The sequence below is a fragment of the Manis javanica genome, chromosome 6 (assembly GCF_040802235.1).
Source record: "Manis javanica isolate MJ-LG chromosome 6, MJ_LKY, whole genome shotgun sequence".
NCBI classification, from domain to species: domain Eukaryota; kingdom Metazoa; phylum Chordata; class Mammalia; order Pholidota; family Manidae; genus Manis; species Manis javanica.
In genome coordinates this window covers 131116022-131140290 of record NC_133161.1, presented here as the reverse complement: position 1 = coordinate 131140290, position 24269 = coordinate 131116022, and the positions used below count along the sequence as shown (strand labels likewise).

Genomic DNA, 24269 nt, shown 5'->3' with positions numbered 1-24269 from the left:
TAAAATTTTAGCCCTTCTTTGAGTGTGGGATAATATCCCATGGTGGGATCCCATGGTATTTTACTTGTAGCTCCTGAATAACTTCCTCCAAACATTAATGTTCAAGCTTTTGTATTCTTTCTTCTAGGTTTTGTTTTAAACACTGTCCTGAAGACAGTACATTTGGACACCGTGCACCCAGGACTGCTTGAGTCAGGAGGCGTCAGAGAACAAACCCCAGTGCCAGCTGAGGAACATCACAGAGTTGCACGTTCAGCTCCTGTATCAGCTTCTGCCCAGGGGGCCGTCTCCTGGTGAATCAGCAAGCCCCAAAACATCATCTCATTTACACCAAAGTCCACGGGTGTTTCCTGCTGACTCAGAGACACTCAAACCAATTTTGGAATAATAGCATTTTCCACCATGCTCCACTATCCAGACCACACCTGAAGACCTGAGAGTTTGTTTGTTCTTCATTACGGAAGCCAAGATGTCTCAGGCAAACTGTGCCCAGAACCCAAGTTGTAGAATCATGACCTTCTACCCAACTGAAGAAGAGTTTAATGATTTTGAGAAATATATTATTTATATGGAATCTCAAGGTGCACACCGAGCAGGTGTGGCCAAGATAATTCCCCCCAAGGGGTGGGAAGCCAGGAAGACCTACGATGACATCGGTGACATCCTAATCCCCTCTCCCCTCCAGCAGGACGTCCTGGGTAGGGCTGGTGTGTTCACTCAGTACTCCAAAAAGAAGAAGGCCATGACGGTCGGGGAGTATCGTGACCTGGCAAACAGTGCTAAATATAAGGCGCCCGCACACTCAGATATTGAAGATTTGGAGCGAAAATTCTGGAAAACCCGGCTCTACAGTTCACCAATCTATGGCGCTGACGTCAACGGCTCCTTATTTGCTAAAAACACCAAGCAGTGGAACCTCAGACACCTGGGAACCATTCAGGATCTGCTGGAGCAGGAGTGTGGGGTGGTCATCGAAGGCGTCAACACACCCTACCTGTACTTTGGGATGTGGAAGACCACGTTTGCATGGCACACAGAGGACATGGACTTGTACAGTATCAACTATGTGCACTTCGGGGAGCCCAAAACGTGGTATGCAGTGCCCCCGGAGCATGGCTGGCGCCTGGAACACCTGGCCAAGGAGCTCTTCCCGGCTAGTGCCCACAGCTGTGGGGCCTTCCTGCGGCACAAGGTAGCCCTCATCTCTCCCACTGTCCTCAGGGACAACAGGATCCCCTTCAGTCGGGTCACGCAGGAGGCTGGCGAGTTCATAGTGACATTTCCGTACGGGTACCACGCTGGCTTCAACCACGGCTTCAACTGCGCGGAGGCCATCAACTTTGCCATGCCGCGCTGGATTGATTACGGCAAAGCGGCCTCTCAGTGCAGCTGCGGGGAGGCCAGGGTCAGCTTTCCCATTGATATCTTCGTGCGCACCCTGCAGCCTGAGCGCTATGAGCTCTGGAAGCGCGGGCAGGACCAGAAGGCAGTGAACCATGTGGCACCTGCAGCAACGGGCAGCCAAGAGCTGGGCACCTGGAAGGAGTTGTGGGCAACCAGGAGAGCCGCACTGGGCCTCCGGGACCTGCCGCCACGCCGCTCACTGAGCCCTGCCAGGCATGTGGCTGTGGGGCGAGGGCGTCACCGCTGCGCCCCTAGGCTGCCCGCATCTCGGCGCCATGTGCAGGCCTCTGTTCCTCCCTCTGTGGCTCAGGGCAGGGACGCCACTTGTCGGCCCCTGGAGCATGACTCAGCCCTGCTGACAATCCAGGACCCATCTGACCTGGGTCTCCACCCAACTGGCAGGCGTGGTCCTGGCCGTCGTCCTCGGGAGCAGGGGACTCAGGAGCTGACTGACCACGCCCCGGCCAAGAAGCGCCTCTTGCTCAGCACAGCATGTGCAGCTCAGGATCCTGATGTTCAGGCCGTTTCTTCAGGTGGACCCTCACTGGATAACTCTGCACCACCGAGCCCTGCATCCCTGCATTCTGCTGAGGCTTCCGGGTGCTGCAGTTCCCCTGCACCCTAACCCAGGGGGACGTTTTGGTAGCCCGCTTATCTTACACGTGGAGGCTCCCTAAGTGTGGGCACGTGTACACCTCAGAGCCTTCACAACCTGCGGTGCTGCCACGGGACCTGCTGAGTCCACATTATTGATGACAAACAACGTATTCTTCCTCCCAGACACCATTATCTCTTTTGACACTGCTGCCAATGAGGTTTCATCCACTGGATGCTTGTCTTTGCAAGTGGTGGTAGAGCAGCTTCTTCAAGCAACTCTATTCCAGGTCTATTTTACTTCATGTCAACACCCTCAATTTGGACCACTCTTCTCAATAAAATTCCCCATATCCAGCTGTTTCTTCATGTCTGATGATTTTTTGCCATACTCAATCTTGGAAAAGCAAAGGACATTCATAATGAAAATTATATAAAGATAGAATGACCTTTGTTCTTACTGCCATGATCTTCCAGGCCTCATTTATTCTTCTTTTTCCGATTTCAATAATTGTGATGTTAGACTATTCATTTGGGGTTGTTCTTCCTTCTTTAATTATGCCTGGATTGCTATATACTTTCCTCTTAAGACTTGCTTTTGCTGCATGTCACAGAACTTTGGGCTTTGTGTTGTTGTTGTCATTTGTTTCCATATATTGCTTGATCTCTATTTTAATTTGGTCATTGATCCATTGATTATTTAGGAGCATGTTATTAAGCCTCCATGTGTTTGTGAGCCTTTTTGCTTTCTTTGTACAATCTATTTCTAGTTTTATACCTTTGTGTTCTGAAAAGTTGGTTGGTAGGATTTCAATCTTTTTGAATTTACTGAGGCTCTTTTTGTGGCCTGGTAGGTGGTCTATTCTGGAGAATGTTCCATGTGCACTTGAGAAGAATGTGTATCCTGTTGCTTTTGGATGTAGATTTCTATAGATGTCTATTAGGTCCATCTGTTCTAGTGTGCTATTCATGCCTCTGTGTCCTTACTTATTTTCTGTTTTGTGGATCTGTTTTGTGGATCCTTTGGAGTGAGTGTTATGTTGAAGTCTCCTAAAATGAATGCATTGCCTCCTTTAATTCTGTTAGTATTTGTTTCATATATGCTGCTGCTCCTGTTTTCAGTGCATATATATTCATAATGGATATATCCTCTTGTTGGACTGAGCCCTTTATCATTATATAATGTCTTTATCTCTTGTAACTTTCTTTGTTTTGAAGTCTATTTTGTCTGATACTAGTACTGTGACACCTGCTTTTTTCTCCGCATTGTTTGCATGAAATATCTTTTTCCATCCCTTGAGTTCAGTCTGTGCATGTCTTTGGGTTTGAGGTGAGACTCCTTTAAGCAGCATATAGATGGGTCTTGCTTTTTTTATCCATTCTATTACTCTGTGTCTTTTGATTGGTTCATTCAATTTATTAACATTTAGAGTGATTATTAAAAGATATGTAGTTATTGCCATTGGAGGCTTTAGGTTCGTGGTTACCAAAGGTTCAAGGTTAGCTTCTTTAGTATCTTACTGTCTAACTTAACTTGCTTATTAAGCTATTATAAACACTGTCTGGTGATTCTTTATTTCTCTCCCTTCTTATTTCTCCTCCTCCATTCTTCATATGTTGGGTGTTTTGTTCTGTGCTCTTTTGTGTTTCCTTTGACTGCTTTTGTGGGTAGTTGATTTTATTTTTCATCTTTAGTTAGTATTTGGTTGGTCTGCTTTCTTTGCTGTGATTTTATTTTCTCTGGTGACATTTCTCTGGGAGCCTTAGGAGTGCTCCCATCTAGAGCAGTCCCTCTAAAATATCCTGTAGAGGTGGTTTGTGGGAGGCAAACTCCCTCAACTTTTGCTTGTCTTGGAATTGTTTAATCCCTTCTTCATATTTAAATGATAATCCTGCTGGATACAGTATTCTTGGTTCAAGATCCTTCTGTTTCATTGCATTAAATATATCATGCCATTCTCTTCTGGCCTGTAAGGTTTCTGTTGAGACGTCTGATGATAGCCTGATGGGTTTTCCTTTGTAGGTGATCTTTTTCCTCTGTCTAGCTGCCTTTAATACTCTGTCCTTGTCCATGATCTTTGCCATTTTAATTATTATGTGTCTTGGTGGTGTCCTCTTTGGGTCCCTTCTGTTGGGACTTCTTTGTGCTTCTATGGTCTGAGCACATATTCCCTCCCCCAGTTTGTGGAAGTTTTCAGCAATTATTTCTTCAAAGTCACTTTCTTGCCCTTTTTTCTCTCTTCTTCTTGTACCCCTATAATGCAAATTTTGTTCCATTTTTATTGGTCACACAATTCTCTTAATATTCTTTCATTCCTGGAGATCCTTTTATCCCTCTCTGCATCAGCTTCTCTGTGTTCCTGTTCTATGGTTTCTATTTCATTAATGGCCTCTTGCACCTCATCCATTCTGCTTTTAAGTTCTTCCAGATATTGTTTTATTTCTGTATTCTCCCTCCCAACTTTATCCATTATCTCTTGCATTTTTCTCTGCAGCTCCATCAGCATGGTTAAGACCTCCATTTTGAATTCTTTTTCAGGAAAATTGGTTAAATCTATCTCCCCAGGTTCCCTCTCAGGGGATGTCTGTGTGATTCTGGTCTGGATCAAATTCTCCTGCCTTTTCATGGTGATATAAGTAGTCATGAGCAGTTGGCGCATGTATTAGCTGGGAGAAGAAAGTCCCTTCCCGCTTGCTCTTCACCTTCCTCTCCTGTGAGAAGGCAACCCCTAGTGGCTTGTGCTGGGCAGCTGCATGTCAATGGGGTCTCTGAGTCTGGCCTGGGCAGCTGTGGGGGGAGGCTCTGTGCAACTGCTGTGGGCCTGGCCGGTCTCAGGCTGCTGCCCTGCTATGGCGGGGCCGTACCAGAAGGGGAACAGGTGGAGGGCTGTTTATCGCCATGAGGGGCCTCAGAGCCTGCACTGCTGCGCATGGTGTTAGGGCACCTGGAGTTCCCTGGGATTCCCAGCTGCTGAGCTGAGTATGCTGAGATGCTTCCATCCAGCTGTGAGGCTCCTGTCCCTTTAAGACTTTCAAAGGGCACTCGCTTTTCTTTTGTCCCAGGAGTGTCAGCTGTGGGAACCCGTTCCCAGGTTTTACGGTTCCATTTCCCAAGTATCCAGCACACCACACACTGTGCGTCTGCGCTCTCAGTGCGGATGACTGGGATAAATAAGGGTATTTAGCAGTCCTGGGCTCCCACTCCTCCCCTGCTCCAACTCCTATCCTCCTGCTGGGGAGCTGGTGTGGGGGGTGTGCTCAGGTCCCACCAGGCCATGGCTGTCTTACCCCCTTCATGAGGCACTGGGTTTTTGCAGGTGTAGATGTAGCCTGGCTGTTGTATTATATCTTCTGGTCTCTCTTTAAGAATAGTTGTATTTGTTGTATTTTCAAAAATGTATATGGTTTTGGGAGGAGATTTCTGCTGCCCTATTCATGCCGCCATCTTGACTCCTCCCTCTTCTCAGCTAGTATTTTTATATTTTTAAATATTTTTCATGTCTATGCTCCTGATGGTTCCTTACAACATACCAGTGAAGTCAATGAATATGGGTATTCTTGTCCTTGTTGGACAGGTGAGAACAGAAAGTATAGAAGATTTGAGTGTCTGCCAAGTCACCCAGCCAGTTACCCACTAAGTCACCTGGCCAGTCACCCACTAAGTCAGCCATCCAGGTCACCCAGCCAAGTCACCCTGCCAAGTCACCTACTAAGTCACCCAGCTAAGCCACTCAGCTAAGATACCCACTAAGCCACACAGCTAAACCCCCCAGCTAAGTCATCCACTAAGTTGCCCACTAAACAACCCAGATAATCCACCCAGCCAGTCACCCAGCTAAGCCACTAAGCTGAGTTACCCATTAAGCCACCCAGATGAACCCCCCAACCAAGTATTTCACTGTCACCCCATAAGCCACCCAGCTAAGGCCCCCAGCTATCACTCAGCTGTCACCCAGGTAGGTTGGAAGGATGCTGGTGAGGGATGCAGGGATGATAACATGGCGACCAGCTTGGGGGGAACCTCAGGTGACACACCTCACGTGGCTTGTTCAGTCCTTCAAGGAGGAAAAGGGTGGTCTGCCTCCTGGGCTCTGTCCACTTTGCACCTCATCCACTGAGCTGACAAGAAACCTTCCTGAGTTGGTTGACTCCTGCTGACAGAAAGATCGTCATGTGTAACCCTTGTCTTACTGAGGGGAAACTGAGGTCCAGAAAAGTTAACTAACTTACTCAAGGCCACACAGTAGGTTAACAGGGAACCAACAGAACCAACTCCAGATGTAGGTGTTCTGACAAAGATTGTTGCCCACCTTCCAGAACCGTCTCTGGCCTTTCCCTTCTGGCAGTTAAATTGCCAGTGAAAGGAGCAAAGCTGTAACAATATTGAGACAACTCCATTCAAGTGGGGGTTTTGGACATGGGGTTTAGGAGGACTTCATGCTAATGCTGTCTGAGGCTAACAACCCCAGCATAAGTCTTGGGGCTCTCAGAGCTCCCATGGCACCCCCAAGTGCTGTCTCCTCCTAGCACCCACAAACTGCGCCTAAGCCCGCACAGCCTGTGGCAGGGGCCAGCCCCTACTCCCTCCGGGACAAGGAAGAGCCTGGGCTGAGGCAGCTGCAAGCACAGGGCAGAGAGAAGAGTGAGCAGGTCCCAGAGATGGAGCAGCGTTCCACTGGCCATCATCAGGAAGGAGGGGTCCTCCTGACAAGTTTGGGAAGCAGTTGCAAGCCACTGACTTGTTTTCCTTTATCTCCATGTGTTGATACTTATTACTTGGCTTGTTATCTGCTGGTTATTTAATCTATGTTTTGTAATTACTTTCCTTCTATCATTCCCTCAGATGGTCATTCTTTTTTATTTGCTTTGAGACACGGACCTACATTTTCACAGTTGCAGGTGTCAATTATGCTGCCAACTTTCCCATGGTGTTCAGTGAAATGGCTCAGTCAGGGTCTGGATGCCTTGTCCCCCAGCCCCATCCTGGTCAGGGAGCCCTCCCAGCCCTGAGCTTTCCCTACTCCTTGTCAGCTTGGACCCCAGAATGCTGGGAGGCCAAGGAAAGAGGAAAGGCTTCCCCAGGAGGCCCCTGGTTTCCTAGGAGAAAAGGGTCTGTTGTGGGCATGGGTGGTAGGGAAAAGGCAGGCAGCATGGCAGCAAGGGTGGATGGCAGTGGTTTCAGGGATGAGTCTTCATGGAGCTCAGTGTCTGAAGTACCTGATACACAACACGCATGTCAGCCTGGGCTGGGCCTTGGACAGGGGGAAACCATGTTCTCCAAGGGGGAACTGCACCAGGGCCTGATAAGTTCGAGGGCACTTGCAAGTATAATAGGGAAACCATTTAAAATCAGGGTTTACCAGAAAATTCAGGCCCTCCTGCTGCTGTTCTTAGACAATCTCAGGTTTCTGTAGAGGGCACAGAGGGAGCGAGCATCCTGGCTGAGGTCCAGGTCTAGTTTTACCATTCACATGCTGGGCGTGGTTTGGCAGAGCACTCAACATTTCTGAACCCAGAGGGCCATTTACCATGGGGATGTTAATACCTCAGAGGATTACTGCAGAGGTGAAATGCACTGAAGTGCAGGTGACACTTGCTCTCTTACTTACTAACTAGAAGATTAACAAAAGAGATCATTGATCCAGTTTATCACCTGCATTCTCAGTACTTGGTATCAACACAAGAAGTAGCAGATTCAGGTCATGCTGCCCTTGTTACCACTGTTCTCACTGTCTGAACCTAGGAATCAAACAGATCTGGATGGCGGGGGACATTTGTCTGTGAAAGTGATTTTCAGGCTAATGTGTTAATAAATATTAGTTTCTCCATTTGCTCATGTAGCCCATGTTCATGAAGCTTCTGCTGTCAGAGGAGCCCCACAGTAGAGTTGGGAGCCCAGCCATGCCATGTAAGGCTCTGCGGCTTGTAGGGCATGGGATGCAATGCCAAGACTCCCTGACCTGAGAGACAGGTCCTCCTTTGTACATGGCCAGGAAGAGGCACCCAATCCAGACTGGGTCAGGGAGAGCCTCCCAGAGAGGGTGACGTCTGTGCTGGAGAAGTAGGGGACGCAGAGGGAGGGCATGTGAAAGTACCCAGGGCACAGTCCTTCATTCACTCATTCATTCATTCACTCACTCATTCATTCTGCAAGTACTTATGAGAGCCTGCTGTGTGTTGGGTGCTGGATGGAGGGTGGCATAGAGCAAAGACTTGCCTCTACCCCCACGCAGCTGGCTTCCTGGTTGGAAGAATGTACTGAGCATTTGGAATTCAGACACTGTTAGGTGCTCTACAAATAAACTCCAAAATCTCAGTGCCTTAATGACTGATAAATTCTTTTCTAATTTCTAATTTGTAATGAAAATTTCAAAATGTGTCCATTGAGTTCATTGGCAGGAGGCTGGCAGTAAGGGGGCAGGATCATGGAGAATGGTATTTTGGGGGCACGACATCCATCACAAGGCATATAGGTTGAGCACATCTACTTACCAGGGGGCTGGGAGGTCAGTCTAACCAGGTCCAGGAGGAGGACAAAAGAGATTTGGTAAACATCTCTGCCTTATGAAGAGGGACAAAAATCAAGACAACTAACATAATTTCAGTTTAGTGACAATTGCTGTAAAGAAAAGAGTGATGTAACAGTAAATGAATATCTGTGTGCATCATGTGACTCTCCCTGTGAGCGTCTGCAGATGACCATGTGGCCGCGAGCCTATGTTCTTGCTCCTGAGTGTGTTTCTGTGTGTGACAGCATGACTGTGCATTAGGATGACTGTCACCTGCTTCTGTGTGAGTCAGGAGGCAAACCTCTGCTCTGGCAGGCCTGTCACACAGCTGGAGGGGACTGGATCCTGAAGGGTGACTGCCCAGAGGTGCAGGATGGGGCTGAGGGTTTGGGGATGTGTAGACTCTTTATTGAGTCCAATGGGTATTTGTCTCAATCAGGAATCTGGTCTCTACAACCCATGTCCCAAACTTGTGCCTTGGGGAAGCTGTCTACTTCCTTCTCCTAGGAAATCCCTGTTGCAGCCAGAGGGCACTGCCAGGTTCAGGGAGCTTGTCTGGGTGTACCTGGTGAGGGGCCAGGGGCCAGTGGGGTTAGCTCCCCTGCTCTTCCCCACAAGAATGCATAATCTGGGTGCCCAAACCCCAAGGTGCTTTTGTCAGTAATGTGATTTAATTGTGAGGGCCTCACTAAAACCACTCTGAACATAAATGAGAAGTAACCCTTGATAGAGTAGGGGTGGCAGTCACCCCACATTGAATCCAGTCAATTTGAACATTCAGAGAGCTGGAGGTGATTTCAGCTGAAGCTAAATAAAATAAGAGAAGCATGTTCCTGAGGCTGACTCACACAGCACTGTATATGAAGCCTTAATGATGACAAACCAGTGATGTAGAAAATACAGTCCCTTTCCTGTTAACCAGACACGGATATACACAATCTCCCCGGACTGTGGAAGGTAAGCTCCAAAGCTGTATTTCACATCCCACCACTTTATGAATACTTGGACTGGAGCAGAGCGCACAGACACACACACGAGCCCATGCCCCAGAGCCGACCTTGCAGAGACCCAGCATGGGCCACCTCCCAGCAGGTGAAATCTCTCCTGAAGCAGAGACCATGGGTGGCCGGTGAGCTCGGTGGGGTGCAGCCAAGCTGAAAGCCAGTGCCAAATGGAAAGCTCGCCTTTGTGCAGGGCCCAGAGTGGCAGATGCCCCAACACTCCCCAGTCATTGCTCGGGCCTCTGGGGACCCTGTGGGAGGTGGTCCGAGTCACATCAGAGATAAGCCCCCGGGGAAGGCTGTGTCTCTCCTCCTGAGATGCCATTTGCTATCCAGCCTCTGGGAGAGGGATGCGCAGTCACTGTCATTTTTGGTGGTGACACATGCTGGCAGGAAGGGTGTCAGGAGCACCTGACTTGGTGCCTGAAGACCTGAGCACCATCCCTCGCTCCACGACACCAGGAACGATTTCCTCCTCTCAGCCAAAAAAGCTCCAGGCTCCCAAATGCGCAGGGGTGTCTGTAACTCCAGGGAGAAAATTCTTTCCCAGCCTGGGGGAAAACACCTTTGAAACTGAAATCAGTCAAAGGGAGAAATTAAGTGGGAGAAACCTATTTATATAATTACAAGCAGTTGTCCATATCTGCTTGCCCATGTCTCTGGTGACACGTCTGCAAAAAGGGACCCCACCCAACCTTTCAGGTCCAGATATGCCCTCCTCCCCAATGTAATCACCTATTGATATGGAGATGAACCCAGAAACACTTATTTATATGGAGATGCACTAAGGACAGGCAAGAGATTCTGGAAATATTGCAATTTCACCCACAGTACATCCCTCCAGAAATCTCACCTCACAATCTACTCACTCCCCATTTTCTGCAATGGCCCTTGGGTGAGAAAACTGAAGCCCTGTAACCAGACTAATAATGCACAATAACAACAACAGTAACATCATAATAATCCTCAAGCTGAAGGATTCAGCTAGGTCCAAATTCATATCAGATTAAGTTCATAGCTCATCCATTCCACAGGTGGTCGGTGGTTGAACAGGTAGGGAGTCCAGAGCAATCACCAGGCAGCAGCTGCATCCAGGAGCCACGTCCAGGCCAGAGGAACTGTAGGAGAAAATAACCTTAAGGGCAATAAGATAGATGTTTTAATGACACCAGCATAGGCAAATCTTGTCCATCGGGTAGGATGCATGCAATTGAGTGCTCCTGTGATAGATAGCACAGTGGCAGGAATGGGTTCTCATCCTGGTCTAGTATTTTAGACTTTCACTCCCAGACCTGTGGGAGTTACAGATGTGTCCATATACAGATCTATGGGAGGTACATGCACTGGCTGTAAACATAAAACAAAACTTTCCCATAAATGCTCTTACCTTCCAGATGTTTTTGGTTCACTACTGTGATCTTTGGGGGCCACTCTGCTGTTACTGCAGGAATACACAGGAGGCCAGCTTCCAGGCCTTCTCCCCAATATGCCAGGAGGGCCAGCCATTGCTGGTCCATGTGTTTAAATGTCCAGGGCCACATCCAATCAACAGAGTCTCCAGGGTTTAATGCTTTTGGGGCTGGTAGCAGGATGTTGCTGTGCTGACCATATCCTGGCTTCAATAACTCCTCTTTGGTTTGCACGTATGTTTAGGAGAGGCAGCAAGGTGTGTGAGCATATCCACAGGGTCAAAGCTCCTTTATGTGGCTTCTCATTCAAATGCCACAGCACTGTCCATAGGCGAGCTGACCAGCCCTGTAGATTATTGTTGTCTCACTTCAGGCCAGATTTCAACAAACCATTGTACCTCTCTATCATGCTTGCCCCAGTATGGTTATATGGTATATGAAACTTCCACTTTATCTTAAATTGCTGTACTCATTCTTGTAATACATGTCCAGTAAAATGGGTGCCTTGATCACTGTCAATCACCTGAGGCTGGCTATAGGCTGCAAAGAGATGCTCTAGACCCCTTCTGGTGGTTTGCTGAGCTACATGATGTGCAGGGAAAGCAACCAACAGTCCAGTAGCTGTGTCCACACAAGCCGTGGCATACTGATATCCTTCTGATACGGGCAGTGGCCCAGTATGGTCTATCTGCCACCCGAGAAGGGGTATCAGTTCCTTTACTATTGTCCCGTGTTGCTGTGGGACTCAGTGCAAATCCCTCTTAGAGCTCACAAAGCACTCCTTCCAGGCTCTGCTGACTTCTTCAGAGGTCAACAGCAAGCCCTTCTGACAGGCTATAGCCAACAATGTCTTTTGCCCTGTGTGCAAAAAACCATTGGGTTTCATCAGAGGCAGGCTTTCCTTCTAGCCAACGCACCTGGGACAATGTGTCTGCTTCATCATTTCCTGGGGATGTCAAAAGCAACTGGCCAGTCACATGATATATGGTAACAGTCTTAGTCTGACCAGAGGCCCGTAGGTCTTGCCACAGCTCTTGCCACCAAAGGGGCCAGTGACCAACCATTCAGGTGGCATGGTACCATGTCAGTAGCCACAGAGTCAAGCGCCAATAGACGGCCCAGATGTCAGTGCAGACAACTATGGGGGAGAGCTCCTGGGTGATCACAAGCCATACAGCCCACAACTCAGCCCATTGGCTGCTTTTCCCCTCTCCATCCTCCATTCATATTCTCTCAGTCTTAGGATGGAAAGCCACAGTCCTCCACTTCGGGAGGCCATTTGCACAGATGTAAGCATCTTCAGGTATAGGGGCTTTTCCCTCCTGATAGGGACTCTTGGCTACCAGTGGTTCCAAAGCAAATTCTTTTCTGCTTTCCACTGGTATAGGTCACTGGCCCCAATAAGTGTTAGAGTTCTCCACTTAAAGGGCTATTGGAGAGGGCGCTATGCTGCTGTAAATATGTACCCCATATGACCAGTGTAGATGTCTGTCCATGCCACTCTGTGGCATTTGGGTCCAGTCTCTCACCCACCCCATGATGGGACAGGTGGTTATTATCTTGATTGGAGCTGTTCTGGTGATGGGCTCCATAGCCAGTAAGACATGATGCATAGCAGCCAGTTGCTTCTCTATCAGGGTATACCAGATCTCTGTGCCTTTCCATAGTTGTGACCAGAATCCAATAGGTTGGCATGTCCATTCAAGCTGCTGCCAAAGGCCCCACCCATGAACATCTTTGATTACATGAACATCTAGCTCACAGGGCCTTGGTGAGTCCATTACACTCAAGGCCTATGTGGCCTTGACTGCTGGTTTAGTAGTAGGAAAAGCTGCTGCACATATTTCATCCCAGTCCCACCTGATGCCCTTTCACACCAACTGATATAACAGCCTCAGAATTTGTGTCAAGTGTGCGATAAACATTCCCCAGTAGCCTAAAAGACCCAGAACTCTGGTAATACTGCCACAGTGGTTGGGGTAAGGAAAGCCTGGACCTTTTCTATGACTGCTTCAGGAAAAACTTTAGTTTTACCTGACTAGACGACCCCCAAGAACTTTACAGACAAGCCATGTCCCTGAACCTTGGTGCTGTTCACAGCCCATCCTTTCTCCTGTAGATGTTGCAGCAGTCTAGGAACTGCCCCTCACAAATCTGCAAGAGATTCAGATGTGAGCATACTATCATTAATGTAGTGATACAGCCTTACCATTTGTGGTTTCTTCCATGTGACCAAGTCCTGGGCTACAAGTCCGTGACAGATGGTGGGACTGTGGAGATACCCCTGTGGAAGGACAGTGAACGTCCACTGCCGGCCTTCCTACATGAAGGCAAACTGTTTCTGACTGACATGTGCTATGTCAATAGTGAAGAAAGCATTAGCAAGGTCCACAGCATAGTGATACGTCTCTAGTTCATGACTGAGTGTGTCCATAAGAGCTGCTATAGAGGGGACAGTAGCATGCAAAGGGAGTGTGATTTCATTCAATTCCCTGTAGGCCACAGTCATATGCCAGGAGACATCTGGCTTTCTCACTGGCCACACCAGGGCATTAAAAGGACTATGAGTGGGCTTTATGATGCCCACCTTCTCCAATTCCTATAGAGTTTCTCCAATTGCCTTGTGTCCCCCAGGCAATTTATACTGCTTAATACTTGTCACCCACCTGGGTTCGGGCAGAGCTACAGATGGGTGCTTTGCATGTATCCTCAGAACTGCCTTTACCACATGTACCCTTAGTCTGAACTCACCTGCAGTATTAACCACAGGCCCTGGAGGATATCTACCCCCAAAATACATTCAGGGATGGGAGAAGTGTACACAGTATACTCCTTTGAGGGTAACACCCTATCCCCAGTGGGATTTGGGCTTTCTTCACTCTAATTATCTTACCCGCATAGCCATCTCTCACACAGGGGTCCCAGGAAAATGCTCAGGGTTTCATAAATCAGGTAACACTCAGCCCTTGTGTCCAGCAGCACCAGGACACGTTGTACATACAGCAGGGACCAATAAATTACTAATTCAAGATGTGGCCTCTGGTTGCCAACACATCCCCCAAAGTGGGGGCCTTGACCCCCACCTCAGTCAAGCCACGACACCCAATCATCATCCTGTGGGGGGGGGCGGCCAGGCAAATCCTGCGTACTGCCCACCAGGAGTCTTGCAAGGACACAGGCCAGATATGGGGCTTTGCATGCTGCTTCCGAGTCCTGGGCCTCAGTGTCTGGAACTGCTGCTCTGGCTTTAATTGGTGCCACAGTTCTAACAAGATCCTATTGGGCTGGCCATCAAGTTTTTCTTTCACTACCTCGGCCTTTATCAAATTACCCCACATCTGTGTCCTCGAGACCTTCACAGGGCCCTTTGCACCTCTCCTTTCAGTTGTAGCCTGTACTTCCTTCTGTGCCCTTATTGTTTCAACCTCCCCCAGATCTTCTAAAGTACGAGTAGCCTCACTTACGGGATTGACCTGTGGTGGGAGGAAGAATAGTCACTAGGGACACAAAGAGAATTGGGGGAGCTGTATGCAGCACCAGGTTTCTCATTCCTACAGTGAACAGCTCTGCACTGGGGCCCTGGGGGTCCATGTTATAGATGATATTTTTCATGTCCAACTCCCGTAATACTTGCTGGAGTTCTACATATGTTTCCCAGCTGGTGTTTAAGTAGGGTATATCACCCTGATTAGGCCAAATTGCCCTGATGGCTGCTGTCAGCCAGTCCAGAAGGGCCTGATTCCCTGAGGTGTGAGGGGCACTTGGCCACTGCTGCTGGAGTGAAGGGTGAGTCGTTAGGGAAGGCAGTCCACCCATTTCAGAACCCAACATAACAAGGTTTTCCAACCCCATATTCCAGACATGCAAAAGCCGTGGAGGCAGAGGTTCCGAAAGCTTCTGCTGAAACTGGAAGCTCACGTCCACCAGCTCATCTTGGGTAGGAGCGGAGCATGGAGTGCCCTACAACCTGGGGATGGGCAGGCTCCTTCCCCTGAGGAGCCCATGGCTGATGAGTTTTTATTTTCTTAATTACAATCAGGTGGGCCTTTAATATGGGAGAGGCTGGTGCCTCTGGTGGTGGCCTTGGCAACAGACTGGCCCTCGGCCGCATCCCTCATGCTCCCTGGACAGCTCCTCTGCCATCTCCGGGGCTGAAGGGCTCTTTCCTCCCCCTCCCCCAAGGCCTCCTGCAACACGGATTCTGCTGCCTCCTCCCTTGCTGCTAATGCATCTCCCAGGAGCGCAACCTGTCTTCTCAATAACTGTCCCTCTCCCTTAAGGGCATCCCATAGGTCATTGCTCAGCTCCTCCAAGTGATGGGGAAGTGTGTCTCTCACCTGCCGAAGTCTCTCTCCTTGATAACCCTTTCCACTGTCTAGAGAAACAGATAAATATATTTCCTCCGGAGTTACGACTATAAGCTGACCAGCTGGGTGTGGGGTTCAGTGGGGCCAGAGAGGAGGAGTCTGGAGCATGCAGACAAGTAAGGCACAGTCCCTGGGGTCAGGAAGCTCACATTAGCAGAGCAGATGTGGACGGTAACGAGATGGAATTTTCAGGGTGGGATTTAATAAAGCAACTCTACTACATGGGGAGTCCATGATGTTCAGAGGGAGGTGAGGGAACTTTCTAGATCCAGTAGGAGTTTGTAAGCAAAGATGGGATTGGGGAGGGGAAGGCAATAAGGACAGAGGGACCAGCATGTGTGATGGCTGGTGTGTTGGGGTACAGCTGCCCCATACACATATGGGTGTCTGCTTCCCTAAATGATCTCCCCATCACTCCACAGGGGGCTGAAGAGGTCAGACATGTGCTCTTCCAGTTTGTTTTCCGACTAGTTCATGGGACTGTGACCCAATCTTATCCAAAAAGCTTGAGGCAAAGTCAGATGCAGAGTTTGGGACAAAGTTTTTCCTCCTTGGTGAACACTTGGAGGGAAGAAAATGCCCCACTTCTTTGTTTCATGACAAGGTCATGCCTACATTTCAGGCTGGGACCTGCTACTGCCATTCTGCAAACAGGAAGAGGGATGTCTGCAGTCTGTGAGGATGTGAGCTGGAAAGATGCCATGAGGGAAGTCCTTGATGTCATTGTCCCCCTGCTCTGCTGACTTGAGCGGGCACTGCTCTGCATCCAGACTTGTAGTTAGAACCTGAGGAAGTGACTGTCCTTACAGTGGTGTCCCAGCTAGTGGATATCTCCACACTTGCAGCTGGAAGCACACTCACAGGTGTGGGGGATGGACAGACATGATAGGGGGAGGCAGGCTGGCAAGGAGCCTAATCCTGCCCTGTCCACACTGGACTCGCAGGCAGGCTGTCTGTGTCTGTGGAGGCAGTTCTGTGCTATGGGGCGTGCTAGGAGCCGAAGTTCCTGGCCTCCTTGAAGGCCTCTTGTCCTCTCAGAGCCCATTAATGACCTGTTTTGGTGTGCAGACTCTGTTTACAGTGCACGGTGTTTGAGTCTGGGACAAGGAACCTCTGCTGTAGACCCCTACCACTGCCCCTCACACCAGGTCTGCTGGCCAAGAGCTGGCCTTCCTGGAGGCTTGGGTGACATGGATGTCTACCTACCATGCATGTAAGAGATGGAAAAGAGTTATCTAAGCAAACAGACACATGCGCACACACACCTAACTCAAGCATGTTCATGCACACACAGACTTAGACACACACATACCTACATGAACATATATATATACACATAGGCCTGCATGTACACATACACACATGCATACTTGAGGGCATTAGCTGGCCTTCATAATTATGTCCTTGGTTCCCCGAAATAATTAAGAACCAGAAAGACACATAATTTGAAATATGGTCTTGACAACAAGTGATTTGAAATTTGTTTTTTGCAAAGACTGAAGTTCACCTACAGAGTAATTTCAACCCAGGGCCACAGCACAAAGGCCAATCAAGGCTGTATTTTCTGCTCCCAGTCCCGCCCCCTTTGTGATTGTTACTTGAGGCATCATCAATAGGGGGGTGCCACATGAGTTTGGTGAGGCAGGCAGGGCTGAGGCTTCAGGTGACCACAGACTGGGAGAGGGTAAGGGTCCCCCACTCCTTACCAGTGCACTGGGGGGCAGGTGATAAGGGAAGAGTGTTTGGAGGCCTGAGATCTCTCCTTCCCCATTTCCAGCTTTGTTTCTTAAAAGGATCCTGGTGTAAACCAGGGAGAGTTGGCAACACGCCACAAGCAAGGGCTCTTAGTGTCTTGCTGAGTTCTCCTGATAAATAAAGCAATCTTCTCCTCTGAGCCCGCAGAATTCCTTCTCTATTGCCATATGTTTTTCTTTCTTTCTTGGATATGTTTCTTTACCTTTTCTTCTTTGCTGAGAAGAATGTTTCCCTGTGTAACCTGTGTCCCACACCTGGTGAAAGCTATTTCTGTCCAGTGGTGGTGGTTGGTTAGCACCAGTCAGCCTCCAGCAACTGCAGCCTGGTCCCAGCCTCTGCTGGAGGTCAGGCCTCTGGAGGCCCAGGGGGACCTTCCCTGCCATCCCGGAGACGGTCACATCCTCTAGGTCTGCAGCCTTGACAAAGCCGGCTTCGTAGTTCCGAGTTCATGCTTTGAATCTCACCGTCGCTCTCCCAGAGGACATCCTGTGCAGCACGGTTCTGTGTGCGCTGAGTGAGACGCACGGGATATCCTGCAACACACACAGCACAGGGCAAATGTTTGGTTTTACATCAGGAGGGAAAGAGCAGGAGGAATGGAGCTCGCCTGGCAACTTGGGAGGAGAAAGGAAGTCAGCCCCATCCCCATCTAGGTGAGGGAGGGTCAGGAGACCTTGTTACCTGTTAGGAAGAGGCTGAGGGGACGCCATTCCTGGTGGCCAGGACTCCCCCACTCCTCCTACAGTGTCCTGGTACGTGAACAATTCCCCTTGGTGCCCAAGGCTGAACCAGGCCCACACAGCAGGGCGTGGGCAGAGCTCTTCCGTGCTGGCCCCTTTGCTTCCCAGGCATCCATGTATCTAAGCCTCCTGAGAGGCTGTGGGCCACACGTCACATTTCCATTTTGCAGACACTAGAGCAGGGGCTACACTGCCCCCCAAGCTCCCGCAGCTAACAATCGGGAGGCCTGGGATGTGAGCCTAGGCCTTCTAACCCCAGAAGGCACCTTACCTACATAGGACGCTGCCTCCACACTAAGCTCATGGCCACTGGACATCTCATACTGGGTGACCACTGGTGCTTCAGCCCAGGGATGTGTGACTGCCGTCACTTTCTGTCAGCAGACGTGCACTTGCAGGAGAGGCTGTCTCACGGACGTGAGGAGAACCGAGGAGAACACGGCAAGTGGGTCCGAGGTGGGCCCCGGACTCCTAGCCTCTCAGGGCATGCCTTCAGGGACCAACCCAGCTGCTGGGCACCAGCCGGAGGGGCAACTCCCAGCTCCCACTCCCTCCTGGTTCTGTGGGAGGGGTCAGGGGTTAGGAGCTCAGCGATGGAGGGCAGCACTGGGTGGGTGGCTGGTGGGAGAGGAAGGTGGGTAAATGGGGAGAGCGGCTGGGAAGGGAGGAGGGTCATGCCGGTGAGGGGAATGGAGGAGGGGAGAGGGATGGGAACAGCAGTGGAGAAGAGAGAAAGAGTGTGGAGGGGCTGGAAGGGAAGGGGGCGAGGGAAGTGATGGAGACAGGGGTGCAGTGTGGTAGGTGAGGGCCCTGGGGCAGAGAGAGCATGCAGTCACCCTGGGAAAGCGGGGAGCAGGTCAGGGGGAGGGGCCCTGTGCACCGGCAGGGATGTCAGAGCTGCTGGGAGGAGAGCGCTGCTGTCTGAGGGCTGGCCGGCTGCCTGTCCAGCTGCACTGTGACTGCAGAGGAAGTGCTGAAGATGGGCTCTGCCGTTCCTGGTTGGGAGTAGTAGCTCGGCTGGCAGGAGCTTTGGAGGTTCATTAGGTGCAGAAGTTAGAGGAGCTCTATAGCTGTGGCCAGCTTCATACCATCCCTGAGATGCCGCCTGGGAACAGGGGACGCAGAGCGCGATTCTTGTGTCTTGGGGCTTTGCCCTGTCTGTGGCCCTGAGCTCTGACCAGCCATAATCTGTGGCTCGGATTTTGCTTCATGTGTCCATGTGGCTGGCCATGGTGCCCAGATGTCTGGTCAAACATTAATACAGATGATTTAATAATATGGGTTGAACCACTGTGTTGTATACTTGAAATCAATATACAATTGTATATCAACAATACTTTGGTAATTAAAAAAAAAACGTAAATCTGGATGTGTCTGTGAGGGTGTTTTTGAACGACATTAACACCTAAGTCAGTGGACTTTGAGTAAAGTAGATTGCTCTCCAGGAATGGGTGGGCCTCATCCGATCAGATGAAGGCCTGGTTAGAACAAAAGGCTGACATCCCCAGAGGAAGAGGGAATTCTCCAGTAGACAGGCTTCAGAGATAAACTGCAAATTTGGCTCTTTCCTTCTGGTCCACCCTGCAGATTTTGGAATGGCCAGCCTCCTTACAGGTATTTGTTCTATGCTTATTCATGTGAGATACTTCCTAAAATAAATTTCTGTCTCTATACCCATGCTGTTGGTTCTGTGTCTCTGGAGGACCCTGACGGACGCAGGGAGTAGCCCAGACCCCTTTCTCTGCGAGTCTGTCTCTAACGCGGTGGCTCGGGCTTCTCAGAAGGCACCGTCTGCCACAGGCGGATGAAGGAGCCCCTGGCTGATCTCACCCGTGCACAGTGAGACGTGATTCCCCGTGAGCGTCCCTTTGTTGGTCTCCGTGAGGCCTCCAGCTTCCTGACTCCCACAGCCTCCCGTCTACAGAGGGAGCGGGTGTGAAGGCCTCCGGCGTGTGCTGACTCTCCCCAGGCGTCAGTCACTGCAGCTGTTTGCCTTTTCCTCACCTGGAGAGCCCAGAACGTAGATCAAGGAACACATGTGCCTTGGCTCTTTGGGCGACACAGCAAGTACCGCAGCCCAGGTGCCCAGTAAGCAACAGAAATCTTTTCTGCCTACGTCTGGAGTCTGGAAGTCCAAGATCAGGGTGCCAGCCTGGCTGGGCTCTGGCGCGGGCTGCCTTCCAGGTGGCAGTCTGCAAACTTCGGACTGCGTCCTCATGTGGAAGGAAGGTCAGGGGAACCACAGGGGAGGCTCTTAAACAGCACTAATCCCATCCACGAGGGCTCCACCCTCATGACCTGATCACCTCCCAAAGCCCCACCTGCTAATGTCATCAAATTGGGACCTATGATTTCATAGATGGACTTTGGGGGACACAAATGTCAGATCCCAGCTACATGCTTCAGCCAACTCCCTAGTGGGGTGTTTTTCACATTCAGCTCATCAGAGCTCTAGTGATTCTAGAGGGGCCCCAAACTAGTCAGAGAGCGTGAGGTGCCTGGGTGCGTGTGTGGGTGTATGCGTGTGTGTATGGGGGCTTCAAACCGAGCAGCTCTGTGTCCTCAGCCTTACCCGAGGGGGCAGAGGCCTTGTTTGAATGACATCAAAAGCTCCTATTGCCCCTGGAGAGTCAGATACCAAGGAAAGAGCTGTGAATATTAACCACAGTCCTTGTCCTTCAGAGAGTCTGGGCCTGATGGGAAAACAGTTCCACGTGGCTGAAAGAGCATGAGACTGGCAGGCTGACATTCTAAGTGGGGGGACAGGTGAGAACTGGGAAGCAGCTGAATGGGGCAATTGTAGGCTGTGGATGAGCTGCAAAGAAAATACAAAGCATGACTAACAGAGTGGCAGGGCAAGGGGGTGTCCAGAGACCCCTGTGAAGGGGCATTTGAGCTGAGACTTGAAGGATGAGGGGCAGTGCAAAGGCCCAAAGGCAGCAACAGGTTTAGTTTTTTTGAGGCCCAAGATGGAGACTGATACGAATGGGCCCTGAGTAAAGGACAGAGAGTGGAAAGCGAGGTGGGAGGATCTATAGGGCCAGAGGATTTGGGACAGAGCAGGCTAGTGGGAGAAGGTGGGTTTGACCCCAGCAGAATCATCTCAATGCAGCACAATCCATGCCACAGCACGGGGCCAGGCCGGGCACAGAGAAGGAAACTGCATTCTGGGGACTATTCAGATAGGCTTTGATCTTTGAGTCGGATTTTGAGGACCTTGGAGGAGCTTGCTGGGGTGGGGAAGGCGTAAAGAAGGCCCTGCAGCCTGTGACAGCAGGAGGTGCTTCTGGTGGCAGTTTACAGTGGAGGCGGTGGGGGCTGCGGCCCAAGCGGAGGGCGCTCGTGTCTGACCCTGCACACAGCCCAAAGGGGTTTAGACTTAATACTGGCAGGATGGGGAACACTGGAAGGCTTTTCCTGGGCCAGGGTTCCCCTGAAACCAGAGGTGCTCTGTGTAGGCTCTTATCCCTACAGGCTGCTGGGGAGGGCAGGCTGCCAAGACTCTGGGCAGAATACTTTGGAGTGTGGAGGCATGCTGCCCTTTGAGTGGTAGGGGCACAGCCCATAACAGGGTGGGCATGGGTCTTGTGGAGTCCTGCCCACGTGCATCTCAGAGGGTCTAAGGACAGGCAAGGGCAAGTCAAGCATGCAAATGGGTACTGTGAGGTCGTGGGGGGCCATCGTGCTGACCCTGGCCTGGGAGTGACACACCTGTGTGTGGCTGTGTGCATCTGAGTTCACACACTTGGGCCAGGAAGGTATACACCTCTGTTTGTCCAGATGGGTCAAAGACTCTTCTCACACTGTGCACATGTGTGAGTACACATGAGGTGGTGTTGACAACCCAGTGTGCCTTTGCATGGCCTGTGTATTCTTGTGTGTACTTGTGTATATGCAGTCATAATGCAGGTTAGCAATTATTTAGCATGTGCCAGGCTATATTCGATTTGAAGTGACAAAAGCTGCCAGAGCTTGTCCCAGTGCCTTGTCTTTGACGAGCATGCTGTGTGTGTGCATTTTCATGCACACACATCAGTGGACACAGTGGGGTATGTGCTCATTCAATAAGGGAAGAGAGATGAAGAAAGAGCTATATTTAATTTTGTACAGTACTTCTCAAACAGCTTTGTCTGAATTCGACCTGGGAACCTTGAATTTGCAGCAGACTGTAGTCTGTATGCAAACACAACTGGCCCTGATGGTGCCTCATTTCAACTCCAGACAGAGAATCCTCATTAAACGAATACCCCCTTTGCCTGGAGTGGTGCAGAGCCCCATAAACATGCCCTCCTTTGAAAATGGAGCAACCTGTCCTCAGTGCCTCTGACCCTCCAGAGCTGGTTACTTCATCAAGAGGAGTTATTCCCTGGTTGAGAGACTTTTTGGAACAACTCATCTCTGCACTTGTGATAATTCTGCCTGACCCGACCAGAGGAAAGTCTGGCTTGGGAATTGAATTGTGGATCTGTTCATTGAGAGCTGAAGCTGGAGGCTTTAAAATGTACCCTTGAGGTGAGGAAGCACTTTCCACTTCTCTTTAAACCTTTTAAATGTGTCCTCATCCCTTCATTTCATATATCTCTCAATAAATAACAGGATTTCTTGTCATCCAGTGATGGTCCTCCGTATGTCATACTGGTAGGGAAAGTCCTCACTGGCTGGAATGGGCCAGAAAGTGGTGTTTCCAAGGAAGATAACATACACTTTGCAAAAGAAGTGAGAATAAATGGGTTGTTCCATTTTCTCCAGAAAACAAAGACAGAACAAATTCAACATAATACTCTGATGTATACACATGTTGCCAGAATTTGTGTTTCAGAATCTATAATGATAAGTTGGTGTCTTTGAAGTCAAGCAGGTAGATCTGAGAACAGTGAAGACAGCACTTGGAAGCCAGAGTGGGACTTAAGGCCTTTACCTGGCACGTGGATTAAGGTAATTAAACAAAAATTCAGTATCTCCTAAATCCATACTGAGTTACCTCACGTCTGGAAAGAGAATCATGATTTTAAATAAATGAGAGTCTAGTGTCTACATCTGGTGGTCAGACTCACCTGACACCCGCCTCAGGGACGTGACTGCCAGCCCCAGCCCCACCCTGCTGGCCTGTGCTCCCCGCCTGGCGCCCAGCACACTCGCCCTCGGGGTGCTGCCTTCAGACACCCCCACCCACTGGCCAAGGCTGGTGCTCTAACGCAAAGGGCTTTACACGGAGCTCTACCCGTATTTGCGCAGGCAGGAGGAAATCTGTTTCAGGGAGCCCTGCTCAGGAAAGACCGCTTTACATCGCCTCCTTCAGCTTCAAAAAGAGGACGGCTGTGTGTTCTGTGACTACACCCGCTTTCCCTCACTGGGATCTCTGTGAATACAGGGCTGGTTATTTTGCTCTGCTCCAGTACACGACCGTGCTTCCCTCAGAACAACTGCTTGCGCTTTACTTTACTTCTGTATTCAGTTGCTGTCAGTGCTGTTTAATCAGTTTTATTAACACATAATTTACATTCAATAAGAGTTATCAACTTTAAGTATACAATTTGATGCATTTTGACAAGTATGCATAGTAGAATATCTATCACCACAATGAGTTACAGAAGATTTTCCTTATGTCCATTTTAGTGCAGCCCCCATGACCCCTGGGAATTGGCACCCATATTTCCTTTTCTGTAACTGTGTCTCTGCTTTTCTAGAATTCATTGCAGACTTTTGCATCCATTTTCTTTCACTCAGCATATGGCTTTCGATATTCATTCACGATGTTGTGTGCATTGGCTGGTCATTCGTTTTCATTGTTGTGCAGTATGTCGTTGTACTGATATGTGACAGCTGATTCTGTTTTTCGCAGTTAGAGACTATTATAAATAAAGCTGCATGCACCCTCCCCCAGGTCCTGCAGGCCTGGGGGCTTTCCTTGTGGGCCCTGCCTTGTGCTCCCTCTGCTGGACAGGCCCCACCAGTAGGCAGAACACCACTGGCACGGCGGGGGTAGAGAGGCGGGGGTCGGTTTCCCTCTGTCCTGTGGGGTCACCGAGGGCTGGCTGCTTAGGGGGCTCTCTCCCCACAGCTTCTCCTTCCAGACTCCAGTCCTGTCTGCTGACAACCCCTGCAAGAATCTGGCGGGGGATGGGGGCGCTGCTGTTGCTGCTCTTGGGAACTTGATCATTTTTAGTGTTTTCTCTGCATTCTGTCCTTCCCTGAATCAGCAGTTGCTCAGTGACCAATCTGAGTGTGCCTCGATGTACTTCTGCCTGATGTAATCTGTACCCCACAGAAGCCTGGCCTTTTTTGAGAGCTGGTGGGTGGATGGTGCAGCAGAAGGCCACTGTGACTGGGGGCTTCTGGGGTACAGCTGGGATAGGGAAAGGAGAGGACGTGCAGTATGTACCTCCAAATAGGGAAACCTTGGGTGTAGCACCGTTCCTTTCCCTCCTCCCAGCTACCCCAAGTGAAATCTGGAGGAATTATAATTAGGGGTGGCCTTAATTATAATCAG

The 24269-nt window shown here is 49.9% G+C and overlaps 1 protein-coding gene and 1 long non-coding RNA gene across 3 annotated transcripts in view; one reads left to right on the top strand and one right to left on the bottom strand.

Annotated features, from left to right (window-relative positions):
• Positions 1-264: 264 nt before the first annotated feature.
• Positions 265-2349, top strand: LOC140850209 (lysine-specific demethylase 4D-like). The gene has a single exon (XM_073239964.1). It carries the CDS (start codon positions 470-472, stop codon positions 2027-2029), a length of 1560 nt encoding a protein of 519 aa, XP_073096065.1. The 5' UTR covers positions 265-469; the 3' UTR covers positions 2030-2349.
• Positions 2350-7500: 5151 nt separating this feature from the next.
• The window catches only part of LOC140850007 (uncharacterized), a 36524-nt gene continuing 19755 nt past the window's right edge, over positions 7501-24269 (bottom strand). The window contains exons 2-3 of one of the 2 annotated variants that reach the window (XR_012132618.1): positions 10896-17572; positions 7501-10643 (exon numbers count right to left, since the gene is read on the bottom strand). This is a non-coding gene — a long non-coding RNA (uncharacterized lncRNA). The remainder of the gene's footprint in view (positions 10644-10895; positions 17573-24269) is intronic. The other variant, XR_012132617.1, reaches the window with a different exon arrangement.

Excerpts from the sequence above, each read along its gene's own strand:
- LOC140850209 (XM_073239964.1), top strand. The coding sequence starts at position 470 with ATGTCTCAGGCAAACTGTGCCCAGAACCCAAGTTGTAGAATCATGACC.